Source organism: Alnus glutinosa, chromosome 12 (assembly GCF_958979055.1).
Source record: "Alnus glutinosa chromosome 12, dhAlnGlut1.1, whole genome shotgun sequence".
NCBI lineage: Eukaryota > Viridiplantae > Streptophyta > Magnoliopsida > Fagales > Betulaceae > Alnus > Alnus glutinosa.
The window spans coordinates 3,867,389-3,891,142 of record NC_084897.1 but is presented as its reverse complement, the minus strand read 5'-3'; the positions used below and the strand labels follow the sequence as shown (position 1 = coordinate 3,891,142).

The window sequence follows — 23,754 nt, the reverse complement described above, 5'->3', positions numbered from 1 at the left end:
TAGGTTATTAGCAACGACACATTAGTGTCGACACCAAAGTCGAAGCTAAAAGTGCATTTTTTTGGACAATTAGCGTCAACTAAGATGTCGACGCTAATAATGCTAATAGTTGACGCTAATAGTTGACTATCAGCGTCGCAGTCAAAGTCGATGCTAATAGTCGACTATCAGCGTCGACGTTAATAGTCGACGCTAATAATGTCGTCCCTAATGGGCGAATTTCTTGTAGTGGTAAAACATATAATGAAATCCTTAATTCTTCTCAAAAATCACAAAACATATCTCAATTCTCTATTTCATAAAACATACTTTAAAGCTCATAATCATAAAAAAAAATCATATCTCATCGTATTTCAAAATATCAAAAGCAATCTTAAATCACATAACACAACAACATTATATCGGCTCGAAGTTAAACATTTATAACATTCTTGCAATCTCATTTAAAACCATAGAACTCAGTATCTTTTCATAGTGAGTTAAATACTCACCTTATCCACTTGAGGGAGAATTTGTGATAGTAAGCCTTGCAATACACTTGCATTTCACAATGCAATAACACATTATGATTAAATCAAAACACTCCTAATTCTAAATACCACATAGCTTATTGGTTTGTCTCAGGAACCCAACACCATGGCAACACATGTAATTTCTAGGGTTTACTTTTCCTACTCATTAATTAATTAAACCAACACACAGAAATACTCATAGGTTTACAATTAAAAATTTCTAATTTATACTACTCATTAACATTAGAACCTAAGCCCATAAATACCCATTATCCATTGAACCCATAGATAAGCTTGGATTAATTAACACTCTAAATGCATTTAACCCACCAATTAATAACCTAATGTTTAAACACCTAAAATCCCAAAATTTAACTCAAACCGAGAAATTTAAAGTTTATATCCATGCTTCAACAATTAACAAAATTGAAGTTTTAATCCTTTAATTCAACAACTCATGGCTTACATAATGTATAAGAATTCACTATACACAAAAGGCCCAAGCGAATTTTAGGAACTTACTCTAAAACCCAAAAATTGACCTAACTTTGACAAAAATTAGGGATTACGAAATTATTTCAAAAGAATTGGTAGATTGAAAGTTCTAACGTTGATAAACGTTACCAGAAGCTCAAAAATGATGGAAACTCCAATTTGGAACAAGAGCCATTCCCAAATCTTCCTCCATGTGAAGAGGAAGAGAGAATATAAGAGAAAGAACATAAGAACTTGAAAAAAATGAGATGCTGGCCATGTGTGTGGAATAATGGGAGAATGAGTGATCTCCCATGTGTAAGACAATAAAGGGATTAGGTGTGAATGTAAAAACCAAAAATACCCTTCTAGCTTATGTGAAAATGAGAACAAAGTGGGGCTAAAACTTGTCAATTTACACATGGGCCAAGATGGTAGTTTAATTCCCTTTTACTCATGGGCTACCATTTCTAAACCATACTAACCTATAAAATAAAATAAAACTATCTTATATTATAAACCACACTAACCCAACTTATTTTGATTGAATCATAATAAACCCATTAAATAATTTCTTGGATATTACAACAAGGGACTTGGAGTCTATGTTCTCGCAACTCCTACTGTCAATTATCAAATTACACACCTTTTGGTTAATGATCCAATGATTCTTAAAGATGCTGTGTCGCTGCATCTTCTCCTCTTGCTTCGGTGTTAGTAACACCTGCTGGAGGATGCAATTGACGAATTCCAAGTCGTCGACTTCCGCGAGCTCCCTATCGGCATAGTCTCCTAGATCCTCTTCTCCAGTCCTGTCGGTCTCTTTGAATGGGTATCCCTCTTCATCCGCTGGCTCCACGATGTTTGTTGTCCACCTGTTTGGGAACTTGTTCGAGTGATGACCCAATTGGCTACAACGAAAACACTTTCCTAGCATCGGACACGCAAGGGTTGTTGTTGTTGGGCTCTTTTCCTTGAGATTGGGTGGTAGTTCTTTGATACCCCAATTCATAATTACCTAATAGAAGTATTTAACAAAGGATTTATGTAAGTAAATGTAGCACCCTGCCTTTACTTAATGAAAGACTTGAAATTCTCCAATCTCCACTAAACACTACTATCTCAACCTCAATATCATTAGAGTTCATATATCTCACAATAGAATTTTTATTTTTATTTTTTTTCTTTCTTTCTTTTATAAGATAACCCTCATAGAATACATCAAAGTTGGAATGATGACTTTGATATAATAGAGATTATTACATTGTGCTTTACATGATAAAACAACACTAGTCAAAACTGCCACAAACAGTACATAAGTAGCTATACATCAAAAGTACTTAGAATATGTCTAAGTATAGGTACACTCTAAAAAATAGTCATTTTCAGGATATTTACAACAACTAAGGCACAAGAAAACCTTATTCATAATACCCTAGACAGGAATATGGATCTAGCCTCTTCACCCACTTCTATAGCTACGTTAACATCTTTATAATTGTGGTGTTGCCACATTTACATAAGCAGATAAATGAGTCCATCGTCTCAATAAGTATAAGAATTACTGAGCATTTCCAAATATGAGCCATCATTTTAGAAAATATCTCTAACATGGTGATTATAATAATAGCTATGTTAGGTTTACCAAAAAGAATCATTTTATGTAATTCATAACTGATAAGATAAGCATTGTAGAGCTGTTTAACATAGTAAAATCCACTTATCTTTTCCTTAACATTTCTTTAATACGTATAGTATAACTTTATCAATATACATGTTTCTTGCATCTCATAAAATGCATATGTATATAAATATAAAGCAATGAAATAGTTCAATAAGCATAAAATATAAATCACATTATTCATTATATGCAATGCATTCTTCTCTCATTTTTCTCTACAAGGCTCTTTTGGCTCATCCCGCTTTCTAAAGGACTAGAACCTTTCATTTACGGCTATCAGGAAACACCTTCGGCTCCTCGGTTAACATTTATAGGAGACACCTTTGGCTCCTCGTTTAAACATTGTTTATGAAAAACTTTCCGGTTTCTTATTTTATCTGGAAGATACTTTCGGCTTCCACAATTAACATAAGAACACCCTCTAGCTTTACATTAAAACCTTCTGGCTTCTTATTTAACCTGGAAGGCACCTTTGGCTTCCATAGTTAACATAGAAAAACCTTCATGCTTCACATTCAACTTTAGGAAGACCTTCTGGTTTCCTATTTAACCTAGAAGGCACTTTCGGCTTCCATAGTTAACATATGACAACCTTCTGGCTTCGTATTTAACTTAGGAAGACCTTCTAGCTTCCCAGTTTTATTGTCTTTTATTCTCATTAATCAACAGTATGCAATAACATGTCTCTCTTAAAATCATTCTTCCGTTGTCATAATCACCCTCTTTCATTTCACAAATTATATCAACACATGTGAAAATAATTAAAAATATACAATCATGTTATTTATAAAATACTCAGGCTCATGTAATTATAATAATCATACTTCAAAAACTTTATCAAATACTTTAGTAAGTAAAATACTCATAAAAACAATATCATTTCTCAGTAAGTAGATATACTCACCATTACACAGACTGTCTAAAAGCACTTCCTGTCTTTAATAACTCATTGCAATTTATTGTGCCCACGCGCGACAGTATATTTGTCTAGTATTAATTTTAGGGGTAATTACATTTTCCCCCCATGAACTACCAAAAAATGCGCAATGCCCCCATGAACTACCAATTTGGCCAAAAAAGAGTAGCCAACTACCACAGTTACATGTTTTGCTCCTTTCTGTTAACCTAACTCGTGAAAATACTTAAATACCCTCACTCAATTTAAAAAATAACCTAAATGCCCTTAACTTAAAAAAAAAACGAAAAAATGAAGGAAAAGGGTGCTGCCGGAGGGGGTGGCTCGCACTCCCACCCCTCCACCTAAGGGGGTGGCTGCCATTTTTTATTTTTTTTTATCAATTGAGGGCATTTTTGTCTTTTAATCAAAATTAACGTCCAAAATCGGTATATTCCGTCCATGTTAACGAGTTTGACAGACGGAAGGGGGCAAAATGTGTAAAGTTGGTAGTTGGATGCTCTTTTTTGGTTGAGTTGGTGGTTCATGGGGACATCGCGCATTTTTTAGTAGTTCATGGCGGGAAAAAGTAATTACCCCTTAATTTTTAAAAGCTAATATCTAGACCATTGATTATTTTCCTTATACTTTGCCTAAAAACGGACAACATAACAGCATATATCTAAAATGTCATAATGTCATTCGGACTTCATAACGGCTAAGAAGATTTACCACGTATTTTCACACGGGTATTACTACGGCACTAGTATAATATTTATCTAAAATTTCTAACATTACTTGGGCATTACTACGACATTAGTATAATATTTATCTAAAATTTCTAACATTACTTGGGTATTACAACAACGCTATTGTATAATACCTAATAATATTTATGCAGCACAACGACACATTTGTAATATTTAAAAGGATTATGGAATAAAACATTCTTCCTTAATATATTCAATCACACTTTCCCGAGCAATCTAGGCATTATATCTACATAATTTTAATTCTCATAACTAGAATTGACATAAACTAAAGATAAAAGAATTATACCTAACACTCCCACTTCAAGTAGCTCCAAAGCTTATTACTATTCTAAATATTTCTCACCTTTTTTTTTTTTTTCTCTACATGAGAGAGAGAGAGAGAGAGTAAATTTTTTGAATGAAAAATGACTTGTGGTCCAGCCTATTTATAGGCAAAATTTTGAGACTTAATCCGTATTCTAGAGTACGCTACCGTGTGTGAAAAGTGATAGTGAACAAAAAATCTAACAAAACCCATAAGCATGTGAAGGCTCTAATAAAAGATAGAATTTAGTAGAAGTAGAACCAATTTAGCTTAGGCGTGAAGTCACAAATTTGGAAATTTATTTATTCATTATTTTTATTTTATTTTTTATTTTTTAACTATAGAAGCATGGTCTGAACTGCACCTAAAAAAATTCAGAATTTTCCATGAAAATGCTAGAAGCTCCTTGAAATTCTGCAAGTCCTATACAGTAACAGTCCAAACTGTGCACTAAAATTCTAGAGTTTATAATAACTCTTGAAAATTCACAAAGCTACGAAATTTCATTTTTCTTTGAGCCGAGTTCGAACTGTCTACATCTCATATCAAACTATGAACATAAAATTAGACATAAAATATATTTTTCAAATATATTTGATGTAATTTAATACCAATCTTTATACCAAAGTATTCTTAGTCACTCTAAAAATTCCTAGGGTGTTACAATAAACACTTGAAAACTCTTGAGAAATGCGTTATGCTAAACTACAGATATTATTAGAAATTTTATCATTAGAAAGAATATTTAATTTTAGTTGCTAGAAAGTCTTGTGGTAAATAAATTTTCAAATTTTACTATTGTAATTTATTGCCTTGTGATTATTTATCAAGATTTTATATACTCTGATCATGAATGCCTGAGTTTCACGTCTTGATAATTTACCCAAATTCGGGGTGTGACAATCTCCCTTAGGTGCTTGGATACCATCTTCTTCTCTTGTGACTGCTAACTTATTGGGCTTGTTTCTGGCTCGACGACACATGGGACTGAGGTGTCTTAGTCTCCGATCTGAAGTGCTGTGTTCGTATGGGTTGTTGTGCTAGTTGTAGGTTGATCTTCATAGCTAAATTGACCGCATTTGACAACATCCAGACAATATTGAGGGTGTCCTAATATTAGTCACAGTCTTCATCAGTCAATCTCTTCATCTTAACTCATGTACGGACCACCTGCTTACCCTACCTCTGTCAATTACTCTGCGTTTGTTTCCACTAGGTTGAAGCACCACCACGTAATTTGTACCCCACTAGCTTCACCTCCTATGCCTCTGAAATCTGCATAGAATTGAAGAAGTTCTTTACTTCGAGAATCTAGTAAAGGAAAATCTTGACTGGGAGATGGCCATTGACCCAAGGAATGTCAATCTTGAATTGAAAGCTGTGGGAAAATCCTTCCTCCTTCGACTGCCATCATCCTTCTCATTAAAGTCTTCAAATTCATCCTCACTAGATAGCTCTTCGAAGTTTTGAGGCCTTGGTTGAGTTTCAGGGCCCCGATTTGCACCCGGAGGGCCACAAGCATCTTCGTTAGCTTGATTATTGTTGGGAACACGGTTCCTGTTGCCACCGAAACCAAGACCAACAATGGCTTGCCATATTTCCTACAACTCACGTTCAATACCGTCAAATCGCTGTTCATGAGTATGAATGGCTACCCGAAGGGCCTGCACTCTATGCTCTTAGTTGTCAGAGTGGTTGATTGCATTTTTCGTCGTTTGCCATCAGACCAAGATAGTCAAGGCTTTGATACCAATTGATGTACCGGAAGCTATAGATGCGAAAGAGAAACTGTGTTCTCAATGCATAAGAATCAACGTGGACGTTGATAGAAAAAACTAATAATATTATTGATATCAAACACTAACTATTCCAATACAACTAAGCCAAACTTAGAGTGAAACCCTAAATTCACAAACATGTAAAAATCTCGTAAGAATGGAAGTAAAATTGAAGAAGGGAAAACATAATATCTAAGGAAATACTTGGCATCAAAGACAATCTAAATATGAGAATATACTAGATGGGATATTAGGAAAATTAAAGAAAGTTATTATGTGGAATATCTTCAAAATCACAATTTGTCAATTAGTCTCCTCTTTCCTTTTTGGTCATCAATCCTGTTGGGATTCGATAAATCAGTTTTTAACTAATTAATCTCATCGGTATTGAAAGGACCTGAAATAACACACTGAAATTAAAATTTGTTTAATTAAGTTTAAGTGTGCTCTAAATTAACTTTGGATCTTTCGAGACGGGTTGAGTATGGGACTAGAGACTTTTTAAGGAATCTATGAGTAATCGAACGATTGATCAAAGTCTCGATTGATCTATCTGGTACTTAAACAATCGATGGATGATTACAACAACTTTATTTTAACATGTTTCTAACGTTTTGGACATGCATGAGTTGTTTTAACATAATGTCGATCGCGGTGTGTCACGAGTTCGCATTTTATCCTCTTGTTTTTTAATCTTATTATTTCGTAAATTATTATTTTCTCATGGGTGTTACAAAGCTTTCCAAACTGACCAGATTATTGACTCAACTCAAATGAGACTGAGGAAATGTAGCACCAAGTGACAGAGTTGCTAGGGCGAAGCTACATCAAAGAGAGCATAAGTTCATGTGTAGTTCACACTCAGTTAGTTCCGAAGAAGGATGAGTCTTGGCGATTTTGTGTCGACAACAGAGCCCTCAATTGGATCACGATGAAGTATAGATTCCCTATTCCCTACTTGGATGATATGATGGATTAGTTAGCAGGTTCTATGGTTTTTTTGGAAATTAACCTTCAGAACAAGTATCACTAGATCAGAATCTGTCTTGAAGATGCATGGGAAATGGTGTTCAAGACGCAACATGGGTTGTACGAGTGGATGAGCATGCCTTTTAGACTGCCCAACGTGCCCAGCACATTCATGAGGTTCATGTATTAGGTGTTGCGACCTTGCAAGGGAAAGTTCGCCGTCGTGTACTTTGACAATATCCTCATCTATATCCCCTCACATAAAACACATTTGGAGTACCTCATAATATTTTTTGGAAAATTGCGAAATGAGTGTTTATATGTCAATATGAAGAATTGTTCATTTTTAACTACCACTATTACTTTTCTTATTTTTTATTTTTGGTATCTATTGATGGTGTTCATGTAGATTAGTCTAAGTTGGTAGCAATTCTAGAGTGGCCAACACCCAAGAGACATGATGCCTAGATTTTTCTTGAATTGGCTTCCTTCTATCGACGATTCATCAAAAATTTCAGAATCTTGATTGCCCCTATCATAGAGTGTTTAAAGGGAAGAACTTTCTATTGGACTCAAGAAGCCAATGCAAGCTTTTAATTGGTGAATCGAAAAATGATTGAAGCACCTATTCTTGCTCTTCCAGGCTTTGAGAAGATTTTTGAATTCAACTTTGATGCATTTGTCATTCGCATTGGTAGTGTCCTGATCCAAGAGGGGCACCATATTTCATTTCTTAGTGAGAAGCTGCGGTGGTCTAAGTAAAACTATTCCACCTATGATCGAAAATTCTATGACATTGTGTAGTCTATGAAGCATTGTCATCATTACGTGGCACACGAGGAGTTCATCTTTATCATTGATGACGAGGCCCTTAAGCACATCAATGGCCAACAAAAGCTCAGCCCTAGACAAAAGCTAAGTGGGTTGCCTACCTTTAAGAGTTCACGTTTTCTTTGAGGCACTAGCCAGGGAGCTTGAATCGAGTTGCATATGCATTAAGTAGGCCGGTGGTAGTTCTTAAATACTATTATGCGTGCCAAAATTTTGGGGTTTTACACCTTCCAATAGCTGTATGCGGAGGATCCTTCCACCACGAAGGTATTTGTTGAGATGTCTACTGGTGAGCACAATGATTAGGTTATGCTTAATGGTTATTTATTCTGTAGTTTACAACTATGCATTCCGAATTGTTCGCTAATGGGGAATTTAAAACGGGAGTTGCTTGGGGAGGGTTACTTTGGGTGAGACAAGACTTTAGCTTTGGTCTCATTAGACTATTATTGGCCAAGTAAACTAGTAAAATGGCATGTATGTTACATGGATCGATATTTTATTTGCTAGAGGCCTAACTTAGTCATCACAAATTCTATCTGAACATGGATTTTATATTGGAGTTACCTCGCATTAAAAGTAACATGGATTCTATTCTTGCGGTGGTGGTCGATTTTCCAAAAATGGCCAATTTTGTATCTTGCTAGAAGATGATCAATGCCATTTAGATCTGTCATATTTATTTCTAGGAGATTGTTTGTATGCATGGGATCTCGAGATCCATTAGATCCGATTGAAATACAAATGAGCCATTTTTGGAAGAGTTTGTGGGAAAAGATGGAGACCAAGCATAATTTTAGCAATGTCTACCACCCCAAAACAGATGGTTAGTGTGAGGTGGTGAATCAAAGCTTGCAAAATCTTTTGTACAATTTAGTGGGAAATAAGCCAAAGAAGTTGGACTTAGCTTTATTACAAGCAAATTTTGCTTACAATCGGTCTAAAAATAGAACTACTCATCCGAGCCATTTTGAGGTTCTGTATAGGAAGAACCTCTCGAGAGTACTAGACTTGGCACTCAATCCTCATATTGGTTAATTGAGTATTAAGGCATATAAGATGGCAGATTGTTTCCGAGGGTTTCATAACCAGGTTAAGAAGGAGATAGCAGACAACAATGCCAAGTACAAAGGGCAATCCGACAGCCACCGACGCAAGGTTACTTTTGAGGTTAGCAATTTAGTTTGGGCTATACTCACACGTACTACTAAGCTGCAGGAGAGGAAGATTGGGCCTTGCAAGATTTTGCAGAAGATAAATGGCAATGCGTACAAGCTACGTCTTCCATGTGATCATTTGAAGACTTTTGACGCGTACCAGCTATAGAGATGATTTGAACTCAAAGAAGAGTTCTTTCTAACTCTGGAAGACTAACGCAGAAGGATCGGCAGATACTGAGTTTTCAGATACCAAATTAATGGCACTGAAATATCTTGATAGAGAATATCAGCGCAAGAATGAAATGAATCATTAGAATTAAGTTTTGAGGATTATCTTTGTAATATTACATTTTTCTTTATCTACAAGTATTTTGCTTTGTCTCTAAGTATTTTGTTTTGTCTTCAAAATATTTTTATTTGTTTCCACGTTTCAAGGTTATTTTTGTATTTTTATCTTTTGCTTTTTTCTCCAAGTATTTTGCTTTGAGAGCATTCCAAATTTTGCGTATATAAAGGCATATGGTTTGTGTTATTTTTCAATTCAGTTTGGAGAATAATTTTTCAAAATTTTAGAATTTTCCTCTATTCTCTTTGGGCCAGCTAGGGTTTTTCTTTCCTTATTGTAATTTTTTTTGTTCCTCAATCCTGATTACAACCTTTAATCTTATTTTCTTTTTACCGTCATAAATGATGGAGTTTTTTGTAAAATGTGAAACAATGTTTGTTTTTTGTTAATTAATGAGTGTTAGTTTTGCTGCTTGGTAGCAAAACAAATAGTAGCGAATTTTACATAGCAGTAGGAATGCCAGGAAAAAGGGGAAAGTTTCGGCTATGAACATTGAAAAGAATTGTTAATTTTGTTCAAAGTTGAGTTTTAGGTATAAGGTTATGCTGATTAGTGCGATTTGTTAAGAAATTTTCTCTTGCTTGTGAGTATTGTTAGACAATATTCTCCCATCTATTGCACCAATCACTCCACCAACTCATGAAGACACGTTACTTCCTCCATCATCTCATAAAGACACGATATCACCACACATGGAACAAATCAACAATACTTGGAAAGCTCGTATACACAGACAACAAATATCACAACCAAAGGAATGATACGCACACAACCCTAGTCTACAAGGAAACTAGACCGTATCCTACCTTATACTGCTCTGTAATTGATACTACCTTATGCATTGACACCCAACGAATCTTTGGCTGGCTCTACAGTGTATAAAAATATGATCAAGCAATATTCTGCATATTCTTAATTATTCTTATATGGTACAAGAGCACTTCTAAAGCTCACGCTTTTTTTTTTTTCTCTCTCAATCCTATGGCTTCCTCCTCTTCCACGGCTGCCCCTTACATCTTCCCCAATCTCACTCCGCTGGTTTCCCTCAAGCTTGAGGGTCCCAACTACATCACATGGCCTTTTACGGTTATTCCTATCCTTAAAAGCCATGACTTAATGGGTATCGTTGATGGAAGCGAATCGTGCCTACCCCAATTTCTTCACCCTGCCTCTAACAAAGAAGTAGCGTCACTGAATTCAGCTTATTCCCTTTGGGTTAAGAAGGATAAATTAATCCTCAGTTGGATAAATATCACTCTTGTTGAAAGTGTTTTATCCACAATCTATGGTTGTCATATCTCGCATCAAGTCTAGAAATTCTTGGCAACCAAGTTTGTATCTCCTTCTCACACACGGATTGCTCAACTTTAACGTCAACTACAAACTCTCAACAAGGCTCCATATCTTGTGCCGAGTTTGTCAACTTCGCCAAACTTTTAGCTCATCAACTTGCCATGGTTGGGAAGGCTATTGAAGATGATGAACTAATCACATATATCCTTGGTGGTCTTAATTGATCTTTCAACCCGTTTGTGGTCTCTCTTTCTCTTACCTTCGAAGATTTCCACATCGAACTGCTCTCTTTCAAACAACTCATCGAGAATCAAAATAATTATGTTGCTCTGGACACAACAGTTGCATTGCTTTCTCACTAGCCTTGTTCCAATTCATTTCACAAGAAGTACCGGCCTCCCCTTCTCCCAAAAAATCCTCAGAGATTTTCTTTTCAAGCTGCACTTCTCCCACCCCGCCACGGGCTTCCGCCCTGCAGCCGTTCTCCAACTGCCCATCCAGCAATCAGTTGTCTTCTCCTACCTTCCGGTCTTCCTCCCAAATATGCTGTTAGACGAGACATCGTGCCATAGACTGTTTTCACCGGATGGATTTTGCCTTCTAGGGACAACACCCTTCTGTCCAACTTGCGGCCATGGTTGCTCAAAACTCTGCTTAACCAGAGGACTCCACCTGATATGCAGACAGTGGTGCCAATCACCACTTGACTTCAGCACTCGAGAATCTTCACATCCACGAACCCTACACTAGTTCTGACACCATTGGAGTAAGCAATGGCTCAGGTTTGCAAATCACTAATACTGGATCGTTCTCCTTCACGAATGCTACTGCCATGTTAAATATGTCTCATGTTTTTCATTGTCCTCAGGCTCTTGGAAATCTGTTATCAATTAATCAATTCTGTAAAGACAATCAATGTTTCTTTATATTGACTAATTCTCCCTATTTTATTAAGGACAACCTCACGGGACTAACCCTCCTTGAGGGCGAGAGTGAAGGAGGCCTCTATCTCATCAACACCTCTAAAGTTGTTCTCCCCTAAAACCGGATCCTCAGTGCTTTACTCGGCATCAAGACCTCTGTTCGTGTGTGACACGCTCGCCTTGGTCACCATTCTTCTTCTATTGTTAATGCTATTTTGAATAAACACTATTTATCTTTCACCGGGTCTCTCTCCCACAATGCTATGTGTGAACCTTGTCAACTTGCTAAGAGCAAGCAACTATCTCTGTTGTCTTCCACCTGAGTCTCCACTGCACCACTTCAATTAATTCACACAGATGTATGGTGTTCCCCCAATGTATCGCTCAGTGGTTTTCGTTATTATGTTATTTTTATTCACACAGATGTATTGATGACTTTTTTTTGTTGATGTATCCTTTTTTTTTTTGTTGATGGTTTTTGTTATTGTGTTTCTTTTATGAAATTCAAAGCTTTAGTAGAAACTCAATTCTCTACTCGCATTAAAGAATTACAGTTTGACGAGGGTGGTGAATTTCTCTCCAAGCAATTCACCTCCTTTTTGGAAACTCATGGCATTTTTCATTGCATTAGTTGCGCTTACACGGCTCAACAGAATGGCCTTGCTGAACGCAAACATCACCATGTTGTGGAGATGGATCTCTTCTTGCTAGCCCAATCTAGTCTTCCTCACTCCTACTGGGTAGAATCTTTCCTTACTGCTACGTTTTTGATTAATTGCTTGCCTACACCTTTATTACATCATTGCTCTCGTTACTTTATGTTGTTTCAACAAACACCTGATTATTCCTTACTTCGCACTTTTGGCTGTTTATGTTTTCCTCTTTTATATCCTTATACTTCTCACAAGTTGATGTTTCGGAGTAAAAGGTGGATCTTGTTGGGCTATGGCATGAACTACAAGGGGTACAAATGTCTCGACTCTCTCTTCGACAAAGTCTTCATCACCAGACACATTGTTTTTTATGAAGCCACCTTTCCTGCTAAAATTGTAATCTCCATACCTTCCCTTACTTGCTCCTCCTCTCACGAGCCTGGTCCTCATTCCTGCCGATGCAATTCCACCTTCTCTTCATGCTAGCTTCAACCCCTCAAGTCCCCATTCAGCTTCCCCTTCCCCAAGTGAGAGTCTTACTCCTTCTTCTCCTTTACACACAACCCCTTCTTCCCCCATCATTCCTATTTTCCCTCCTTCTCTCGCTCCCACTTGATCTTCCTCCCCTCGTCCTTCTTCTTCCTCCCCTCTTTTGGAGGCACCTTCTGTTCCTTCTCCCCCTGCTTTACTTGCCCCTCCCTCACCTCCTACCCAACATACCATGGTCACCCGATCTCGCATTAGTACCTTGCGTCCTAAATACTTTTCTGACTATAAGCTTTTTTATTCCACCTGTCATCCTCTTCGAGCCTTATCTAGTGTGCTCACCACCTTGAACCCTCCTGTTACACTCTAGCAGTTACCTCACCAGAATGGAGAGCGGCCATGGGTCTTGAATTTGATGCTCTCCTTGCCAATGGCACTTGGTCCTTATGTCCACGCCCCAAGAATCAAAACATTGTTCGCAACAAATGGGTCTACAAGAGCATGCAAATGCAAGCAAGATGGTTCTATTGAGCGGTTCAAAGCTTGGTTGGTAGCCAAAGGCTTTGATCAGCGGAGTGGGGTAGAGTTAACAGAAACCTTTAGCCTCGTTATCAAATCCTCTACCATCCGAGTGGTCCTTGCTTTTGCAGTTCAATTCAATTGGTGTGTTCGTCAACTGGACGTGTCGAATGCTTTTTTTCGAGGCTGCATCATTGAAACTATCTTTATGGAGCAGCCACAGGGTTTCATTGATGTTGCTTATCCCCACCATGTCATCAAATTACACAAGGTTATATATGGCCTCAAACAAGCCCCTAGGGCCTGGTTCACTCGCTTATCTCAGGCTCTATTTGAGCTTTGTTTTCATTCTTCCTCTGTTGATACCTCTCTTTTTATCTATTACCACTCTAATGTTATCTTATATCTTCTGGTCTATGTTAATGATATTTTGATCACAGGCATCGATACCACTATCCTTTATTCCATCATCAAGTGGCTCCAATATGTGTTCGCTTTGAAGGACCTTGGCGACCTTGGCTTTTTCCTTGGCATGCAAGCCCATTGTGATTCCACTAGTCTACACATTCGGCAACGTAAGTATATCGTTGATCTTCTCCACAAATCCTTCATGGCTTGTGCCAAACCTTATAGTTCTCCAATTGTGTCTGGTTCCAAGCTCTCGGCCTCCACAAGCGACCCTTTCTCTAATGCTGACACTACCACGTATCGACGGGTCGTGGGGGCTCTACAATACTGCACCATCACTGGACCGAACATTGCTTACTCCATCAATCAATTATGCCAATTCATGCACTCCCCTACCTTAGCTCACTGGATTGTAGCCAAGATGGTGCTGCGTTATCTCAAGGGCAGACTTGACCATGGTCTCTATTTTAGCAAAGGTTCCCTTACACCTGAGGCCTTTTGTGACTCCGATTGGGCTGGCGATCCAGACAGTCAATGCTCAACCACTGGCTTTGGCATCTTCCTTGGTCCCTACCTTATCTCTCGGTGTGCCAAGATACAACCGATTGTGGCTCGTTTTAGCACGGAGGCTGAATATCGAGCCTTGGCCTGGCTCTCTTCACCACTGAAGTCTACTGGCTTTGCATGTTACTCAAAGATCTTTACATCTCACTACCCGTTCCTTTCACAGTGTGGTGTGACAATATTGGCGCCCTTGCTCTCGCCTCCAATCCCGTCTATCATGCCCGTACCAAGCACATCGAGGTCGACTACCATTTTATTCGTGGGAAGGTGGTCAATCGCGACGTCCTTGTTAAGTTCATTTCTACTCATGACCAACTCGCCGACATCTTCACCAAAGGGTTGACATCAACTTGTTTTTGCTTCCTGTGTGACAAGCTCAATGTGGCTAACTCTCATACCCCCTTCAGCTTGCGGGGGGCTGTTAGACAATATCCCCCATCTACTGCACTGATCACTCCACCAACTCATGAAGACACGTTACTCCCTCCTTCATCTCATAAAGACACGATATCACCACAAATGAAACGAATCAACAATACTTGGAAGGCTTCTATACCCAAACAACAAATATCACAACCATAGGAATAACACACACAACCCTACTCTACAAGGAAACTAGACCATATCTTACCTTATATAACTTTGTAATTGATACAACCTTATGCGTTGACACCCAACAGCTCTTTGGCTATGTAGTGTATAAATATGTATAATCTATTGTGAATAAGATCAAGCAATATTCTATATACTCTCAATTATTCTTATAAGTATAATGTCTTGTTCCTGTGTTATATCCAATCGAAGGAACAATTGGTTATTGAAACTTTTGGTTAAAGGTGGGCGTGATATAAGCAACATTGAATATATTATTGTATTAATTGAGAGGTATATATAAGGATTTAAGGTCCGGTGAAGGTGTGCATGGTTTGATTTTAGCTATTAACAATTAATATGGATTTTTTGATAAATTTTTTCATATATTTATGATAAATTTCTGCTTGGACAAGTGTTTTTTTTTTTTTTTTTTTTTTTAACAAGACCATATATTGTACAACATTATATTCCCTTATAATGGAGGCCACCCCATTGGCCTCGAAGCTTCTTTATTTTGGCCAATGGGCTGCCAATATTTATTCCTTTTGTCTCGCACACAAAACAGCATGTCAGCATCTGCCAAATCCTTAAGCGATATATGGTTTAACAAAGTCTCTTTTTGTGTTAAAAGAGACTTTTATGAGGTCTAGCCTTGAATCCCACGAAATATATAGGGTATTGGCCGGGGGTAATTTGCCTGTTGCAATGATGGCTCATGCATATTTGTGCTTTTACATGTCCTTTTTGCAGTAAAAGTGTACAATATGGTATAGGAAATGACAAAAAATTTCTTCAAATTAGGTTGTAGAAACTTTCTTTAATCCAATCTATAAAAATGTTATTTGTTAATATTTTTTTTTTCAAATTTATTATTGCTATTTAAAAAGTGTGCTTCCTACATGCAAAAAGGACTTACGGCATTTTAATACAATGAATTGGTGAAAGTTCTACCAACCTAATTTGAAAGAAAACTCTATCCTTTTTAAAAAAAAATAGTTTTGACTACCTTGTGTTCTGTCGTGTACCTGCTGTATTATATATAAACTTCAAGAGATTGCACAGTATTTTAAAATACACTTTATATCTTGAGTGTACTTAAAGTTCATCTTAATTTAACTTCTCTTGTATCCTTAGCTTCCATGATCGATCTTATTCTTGAGAAGCTTTCATGATCTTCAGATTCTCTACTTGGAAAATGGAATCTCGATGGTTATAATATTGTTAGTTGGAATTGCATAGCTAATAAATTTCAAATTTTTATCTGTCTAACCAAAAAGAAGAAGAAAAAGTTTGAAAGAGAGTAGAATTCCTTTGAGATTGAACAAAAGATCAAATTTGGCACCACCCAAATGTTGAGACTTGAAGACTTGAATGGAATTATATTCTCAATGAAGGCTCCCTATACGTACTTTACGTAATACTTTAATTTCTTTTTCTTTGGGTAAATAGGAATAAATTGAATAAACCAGCTCAAAAAATTACAGCATCACATGGGATACCCTTGGAACCTGGAGGCTAACACCCAACAAAGGCCACCCCCAGTCCTAGCTTATTTGACTATTAATCGTACCGCTACAATACTATTTAAAGCTCATAAATCATGCCCACTTTTAGCATACTCTTGTGAGGAATATCAAACAAGTTAGTACTTTGTCTCAAATTCCTCTTCATGAAATTGTAAGCATAATCTATCACAATTCTCTTGCCTAAACTGGAACCTGCGCCAGCCACCACTTCAGTCTCACCAATTAAGTGAACAACACGCGCGTGAGATGCCTTGTTCACTGCCTCGATCTCTCTCTCAACTGCCTCTTGTCCCACAACTTTATCTTCAACTTGCTTCACATTCTCATTCTCATTCTCATCTTCAATCTTTCCATCATTCTCACTATTATTGAGCAATCTTTGGGTCAACCAATGCTCTTCATTTACATACTCCTTCAATCTCTCTATCAAGATCTTCTCAAAGGGCTCATGCTGATTATTTCGCACATCTGTGTATCCATATCTCACAACGCATCGAAACACGATAAGCTCTTTCCGATCTAATCTACGAAAAAGGAAGCGCTCTTCGACCGGAACCTTGCTTATGGGGAGAGATTTAATGGTGACAAAAACCAGGACTGAGTGCAATGCGGGCACGTTCTGTACATAGTGTTGGAAGATTGGTGGGATGCCTTGAACAAGCTCGGAATAGAACATGGCTAGCCCAGGTATTCGACAAAAGCTTGTGTCGGCAGTTATTTGCTTTAGCTTATGTGGAGAGATTTTGTGTTCAAGCTCATAATAATACTTTCTCCTGAACACATAGTTCCAAATATACATTACACTCATTAGGAATGCCGCAAAAGCTAGAGGAAGATATCCTCCTTGGGTAAATTTGTATAGGGTTGAACTTAAATAGAGAAGCTCTATGCCCCCAATAATTATAATGTAGGGAATTACGAGAAGCATGTGGGATTTCCATATCATGATCATGATTAGTACTAGGAATGTCGATGTGAGGGTCATTACAAAAACCACCGCTATCCCTGTATATAAATGCAGTAAACAACTTATTAGTTCAAACTAATAGTAGTACTTCAGGCTATGTGAGACTTTAACACTACTTTCATATATACGTGGGCTCAAACTCAACACTCTTAATAAGGAAGACCTAATACATGAAATGTGAAACTGGGATGAGAGGTAAAATGTGGAGTCAAGATTCGAATTTAGAACCTCGATTCTGATACTATGTTAAACTACCACTTATCTCAAAAGCTTAAGCATATTATAGGAAGGGGAAAACGAACTTTTTCTCCATTATTCGCCTCTTGTTTTAATTAAATATTTTATGTATTGGACTTATCTATTAGAAACATGGATTAATTCAAAATTAACATTTAAAAGAGGCTAATATTAAAAGAAAGTGGAGTTACAGATTACCGTAGGCGTTGCCAATCTGAGCAGTGGTTCTGAAACCTAAAGTGACTGCTATGCAAGCTAGCATAAGAAGGTAATTGACTTCAGGTACGTACACTTGTCCTTCATATTTCGCCGATGTATGCACTACTTTCACTCGCGGGAAACACCCTAATGAGAGGGATTGTTGTATTATAGAGAAAGTCCCAGAAATCATGGCTTGACTTGCTATGATTGCAGCCAGTACAGCTACTACAAACATCGGCCAATACAAAGTTTCTGCATAACATTGATAACCACATTAACAAGTTGACCATATATATATATATGTCAAACACCAAACCTGTAAGTTAGAGGCGCATTGAAGGGTTAGTGCGCCCCTCATACGAGCATTCACGTTGGGCTTTCTAAATTTACTCTCTATTTTAGCTAAAAAATGAATTTGGTTGTAGTGCTGTAAAGAAAAAAATACAGCATTTATGCTGTAATTTTTTTAATGGCCATTATTTAATTTTATGTTTTTCATGAAAAAAAAAGAGAGAAAGTTAAATTAAATCTAAACCCTTTAAAATTTACAGCAAATGTGTTGTATTTTTATTTTTTTTTATTTTATTTTTAATTTTTTATCACAGCGTGCACTTGAGCTAATACCTAAACCCTAAATACCTAAAAAATTTCATTTTCTCATTTTAGCTACCAACTTTTTCAAAAAAACCTATATCCGGCACAACAAATTAGGGATCCTCTTTAATTATTCCATTTAAATATTATTTTTGAAGGATTTCTTTATTCTTTCTCCAGCATTCGATATATATTTGAAATTTGTCTTTTTCTAACGATCATATTTTTCTAAAATTTTCTTTTCCTAACATTCATATTTGATTTTTTTTTTTTTTGAACCTGTCATATTTTTTCAAATTTATCTCTTTCTAACGGTCATATTTTCTTTAAAAAAAATCTTTTCCAAATGGTCACATGCATTCAATAAAAATAAGACAATTTCCTCTCAAATTTTCATTCACCTCAACCAAAGTTTCTTTTGGAGAGGAAATGAGAAATGAGAAAAATAAAAATAAAAATTTGGGATCAAAGAGAATGTCAAATTTTTTTATTTTTTATTTTTAACATTTATGAAGTGAATCACTGTTCATACTTCCCAAAAAAGACTAAGAAGGGAGAACAATGACGCCATTTGTGGTGGACTTTGTGCATGTGTGTGGGAAAAAGGTTGCCAAACAACATGAGAAAATACAACTAAAAGTCTTTCTTTTCTGGTTTTCTTGGGTGTATCGAGGTATTAATTAGGTTGCGGGTTTTATGGGTATTGCCATTGTAGAAAATGCAAGAGCTATGGCACGTGGCCGGAACAACTCTAATTAGACGTTAAATTCGGTGTGAGAAAGGTACCAAATATTTTTATTTTGCTGCATTATTTTTCTAACAAAACCAAAAAGAGAGAAGAAGAATGGCAATTGATCGACAAGCAATATTGCTTACTTGGTATGGAGCGGAAAAAGACATCGGCAACAAGATCATTGTGCTTGCGGAGGAAGGAGGCTTGTCCCGTGTAGGCCAATATGATGGCCGGGTATGTCAGGAAACACATGCTTATCTGTATGGATCGAACTGAAAAGTGGCCAAGATCTGCAAATAGTGCCTCACTTCCTGCATATTTTTACAAGTACGTACTAATTATGCTTCTTTATAATTAAGTAATAATGCTTCATTAACATGATTTCCAGGTTAGCCATAAAAAGAAAAGGGCTATATTTACAGAATTTAACGAAAATTCCTAACGAAGGGGTGAAATTGAAAAAAAAATTAAAAGATGAATACATTAAATTGAGAGTTTTGAAAGTTTAGAAGAGTAATTGTAAAAACGGCTATAATTTACAGAGGTTAAGTGAAGTTTTCTCAATATTATATAAGGAGAATAAAAAATTGCAACCTGTTGTACAGAGAACAATGCCACCAAGCGAAATCCAAGCTCCTTTTTTGTTCCTCCGAAAATAATCTATTATGTACTTTGGGTTTACGGCTTTAACAACAGTTGGATCAAATTTGAAAAAATTGTAGATGCCGATTCCACCAATGAATGCGAACCAAATGCAAATTATCGGAGAAAAAGAATAGCCCACTTTATCAGTCCCATATCTTTGAATAATGAATAAGACGACCAAGATGGCTACTGATATCCAAACAATCCTATCTGTATGATAAAGAGAAAAAAGTGAGAGACACACAGAGATAGTAGAATGAATAACTATTTATTAGTAAATAAACCATTTTTCATGCAGTTTTGTGCCTCAAGTCTTATAATACATTGATGCAGCAGGATGTGGTGGATCTCAAAATTCAAACAAACACAAGAATCACAAAAAACTAAGAAGAATTAAGAAATTGAAGGAAAATAGGAAAACAAAAAAACCCAATCGATCTCTTGGAATTTCTTAATTAAAACTAATGAAAATAACACTTCAATTGCGGTCTAAGCCGTTTTTATTGGGTTTATATAAAAAATTGGGTCCTAAACCTAGTAATACAGGAAATTAAAACACATAATCATAATCTTGTTCGGACATGAATGCGATGGAACCATATTGAACATGCTAAAAACCATCCTTAGTCGGATGGAAACCAACCGAGAATCTGACCTGATGCCTCAGGATTAAGTACTCGGTCGAGTGGGATCGAACCACGATTCTGGCCGGATGCTTCGGGTCTAGGGCTGATCTTAGTCCTGGACCCTTGTTAGAATGCATACCAACCACTACTCCGACCGAAGCTCTCGGGGATTCTCCCCGAAGCTCATCTAGAAAGCACATTTGGACAAGTTTTAGAAATAGTTCAGACGCCGATGTCTCCTCCAAATTTCTTCATAAATTTGAACGCTATTTGGTCTACATTATATACATCACGTTATTGCTACTTTTGAAATATATTTGGCAACAAATGGTAGAAACTGACAATAATAGTTATCTTAACGTTGCCATGTGACATACAGGAAAGAAATGCGAGGATATTTCGAGAAGTGATAGTGTCCTAGCCAATACAAGTTTAATTATATATACAGGCTACCTTCTGTTATTGCAGACGTTGCTTCCTTCAATCCTCCCACAGCCGATAAAACTGTCATCACAGAAAATGGAACAAGGAAGACTTGTAATTTTGTAATTCAAAAGTCAAATAAATAATGATAGAATATAAAGGCAAACACACACACACACACACACACACACACACACATATATATATATATATATAATGGAAGAACACCTATAATTATAAGCACAACATGCACAGATGATAGCTCTAATATTACAAGCTGTAAGATAGGAATGAGTAAATGGAAAGTAAATGTGTAAACCTGAGATACAAGGAGTGAGAACGCCGTCCCCGATCACCATGGCAGTCCCAAGAATTGAGGCGAACAATAGGGAAGCCTTGGCAAAGTTGCTCTTCTCCAGCCTAGACTTGAGCCACGACGCCCTCTGTACACGACGGTTTGGCAACTCAAGCTTGTAATTTGACACGTTTCTGTCCTCAGCCTGTTGATTCGGGATCAAACTCACCTTGGCATACCGGCATACGAGAGAGTATAAGGCAAATGTCCCTCCTGAAACATCATATATATGAATTCTGTGATTTTCCCATGCATGGAATTGACATTACTTTTTTGCCTTAACATTATCTTGTAAGTTTAACATAAAGGTTACTATGTCACATCCGTTCTACATAGGAATTCATTAACACATTAGTGCCGCTATTGATATTGTTGTGCCACCCTGCCAGGGGCAGAGCCACCATTTGGGATTTGGGGGGCAAAATTAAAAAAAAAAAAGAAAAAAGAAAAAAGAAATTGAGGCAAAACTGAAAAAAATAAAGTTTGAGGGTAAAATTTAATTATTATTTTCTTTTAGAATTATTATTATTATTATTATTATTATTTTTGGGCTAGCTCCGCCCCTACACCCCGGTGTTCTATTAGGGTAGCTGGCTAACCCTAAAACTTCGAGAGTTAATTTATTTTGGTATTTTTGTTCAATTTCAATGAGAGCATGTGTTGATACCAAACAAAAGAATTATTATTATTATTTAATTCTAACCTCTTCTATTTCTAGTAATATGCATTCTTATTCTTAAAAAAATGACTATTATATACCAAACGTGCCCATAATTGTTAAGATCGAGTATATCTCCATACCATCTGATATTTCATCTTAAAAGAGTAAGGTTATCATGAGAGGGTGTTCATCTCACGTGTTCATCATATATAGGTCTTGTTACGAACCCTTTCATTGAATGGAGAGTTGTAGCTTACAAACCCTGCTTGATACCATTTTGTAAAGAATCATTAGACTACTCAGCTCATAATTAATTAAAAGATTGGCTAATGAAAACTACATACTCATCCAATCACATGCACGTACGGATCAAAATTGATTGTTTTTAAATTCATATTTGAAGGATCAAAAATCATTTGGATCTTACCTTCGCCATTATCATTGGCCCGTAAGACAATGAACACGTACTTGATCAAAGGGAGGAAAGTGAGGGTATAGTAGATCAACGAAAGTACTCCCAAGATATCATCGTTGGACTTAATCCCATCGGTGAAGGTGCTCGCATACACGTATAATGGGGATGTGCCAATGTCTCCATACACCACTCCAATACTTTGGAATGCTAGGTTTAAGATCACTGACCACTTAAGATCATCCTACAAAAAGAGTTAATTTCCTGTAAATTAAATTCAAAATGTCAAGTAATTAATAATCTTTATTATTATTATAGAATTTCACAATATTTGAAAGAACTACAGTGGCAGACCTTGGAGTTATGGCCATTATGACGACCAGGAATGCTGTCGGATTCTTCCAAGTCCGAGTCATATACTCGCAACTTTTGGCTTGAAACTTCCTTCTCATTGAGCTCTTCTTCCATGTCGGGAGTCAACTCAAGAATGTCTTCGTCCTTGGGCCTTATTTCGTTAAGGGATGTCATGTACTCCAGCCAGGAAAAGAGGTTTTACATATGAGAGGATCACGCTTAATTAATTACTTGAAAAAGAAATTATCATCACAATTCACAAGTTTAATTTCCCTTCTCTTTATCTATAAATACTTTCAAGCGTTTGACTCGATCGTATAATGCATGTTAAGAGGCCAGTTTAAGGAATATCCACCAGATGTTTCTCCGGACAAGAAGTTAACATTTCCATTAGTGTAGGGGGTATGACCTTTTTTATGTGGTGTATACGATACTTGAGCTTCTGTCGTTTTTCACCAATATGTTGCCTTAATTAGTTATTTTCTCAATTATATATGGAAAATGTTAGATTTACAACACTAATACAATAACTGCACAACAACCCCTCACATGAGGGTGGGTCCCAGTGTGTGGGACCCATTCTATCTGGTCGTGGTGTAAAACACCATTTTTACAGCCTCTAATAAAAATTTGACATATCAGTTAAACACACAATATAAAATGTGAGTTAATTAAATAGCTCAGATGAACCTGTGGTTAGACCCTAAATCCAATCGTCGCCCGTGTTTCAAAAAGTGTCACTGGTAGTACCTTTCTTTAATGGATAGTTCCAGTTGATCTTTCCGTCAACCCTTCGTCCATTTTGTTAAGGGACCTCAACGTCACTTACCTTAGAATGTCGAGACATGTCTTAGTTG

The 23,754-nt window shown here is 36.7% G+C and overlaps 1 protein-coding gene and 1 pseudogene across 1 annotated transcript; one reads left to right on the top strand and one right to left on the bottom strand.

Annotated features, from left to right (window-relative positions):
- The first annotated feature begins 11,189 nt into the window (after positions 1-11,189).
- Positions 11,190-11,313, top strand: LOC133853100 (small nucleolar RNA Z247; annotated as a pseudogene).
- A 5,434-nt stretch (positions 11,314-16,747) lies between these two features.
- LOC133851541 (potassium transporter 5-like) lies at positions 16,748-23,071 on the bottom strand. Its single transcript, XM_062287981.1, has 8 exons — positions 22,898-23,071; positions 22,559-22,775; positions 21,435-21,683; positions 21,146-21,196; positions 20,016-20,276; positions 19,565-19,732; positions 18,092-18,346; positions 16,748-17,694 (listed from the first exon to the last, which is right to left on the bottom strand). The coding sequence occupies exons 1-8, from the start codon at positions 23,069-23,071 to the stop codon at positions 16,748-16,750; spliced, it is 2,322 nt and encodes a 773-aa protein (XP_062143965.1).
- Between the last annotated feature and the right edge of the window lie 683 nt (positions 23,072-23,754).

Bases quoted from the DNA above. Each gene is read 5' to 3' on its own strand.
- LOC133851541 (XM_062287981.1), bottom strand. From the start codon at position 23,071: ATGACATCCCTTAACGAAATAAGGCCCAAGGACGAAGACATTCTTGAG. The intron at 21,684-22,558 runs GTAAGATCCAAA...ATGATGTTTCAG, and splicing joins GGCCAATGATAATGGCGAAG to GAGGGACATTTGCCTTATAC. The intron at 21,197-21,434 runs GTTTACACATTT...CTGTGATGACAG, and splicing joins TCTCACTCCTTGTATCTCAG to TTTTATCGGCTGTGGGAGGA.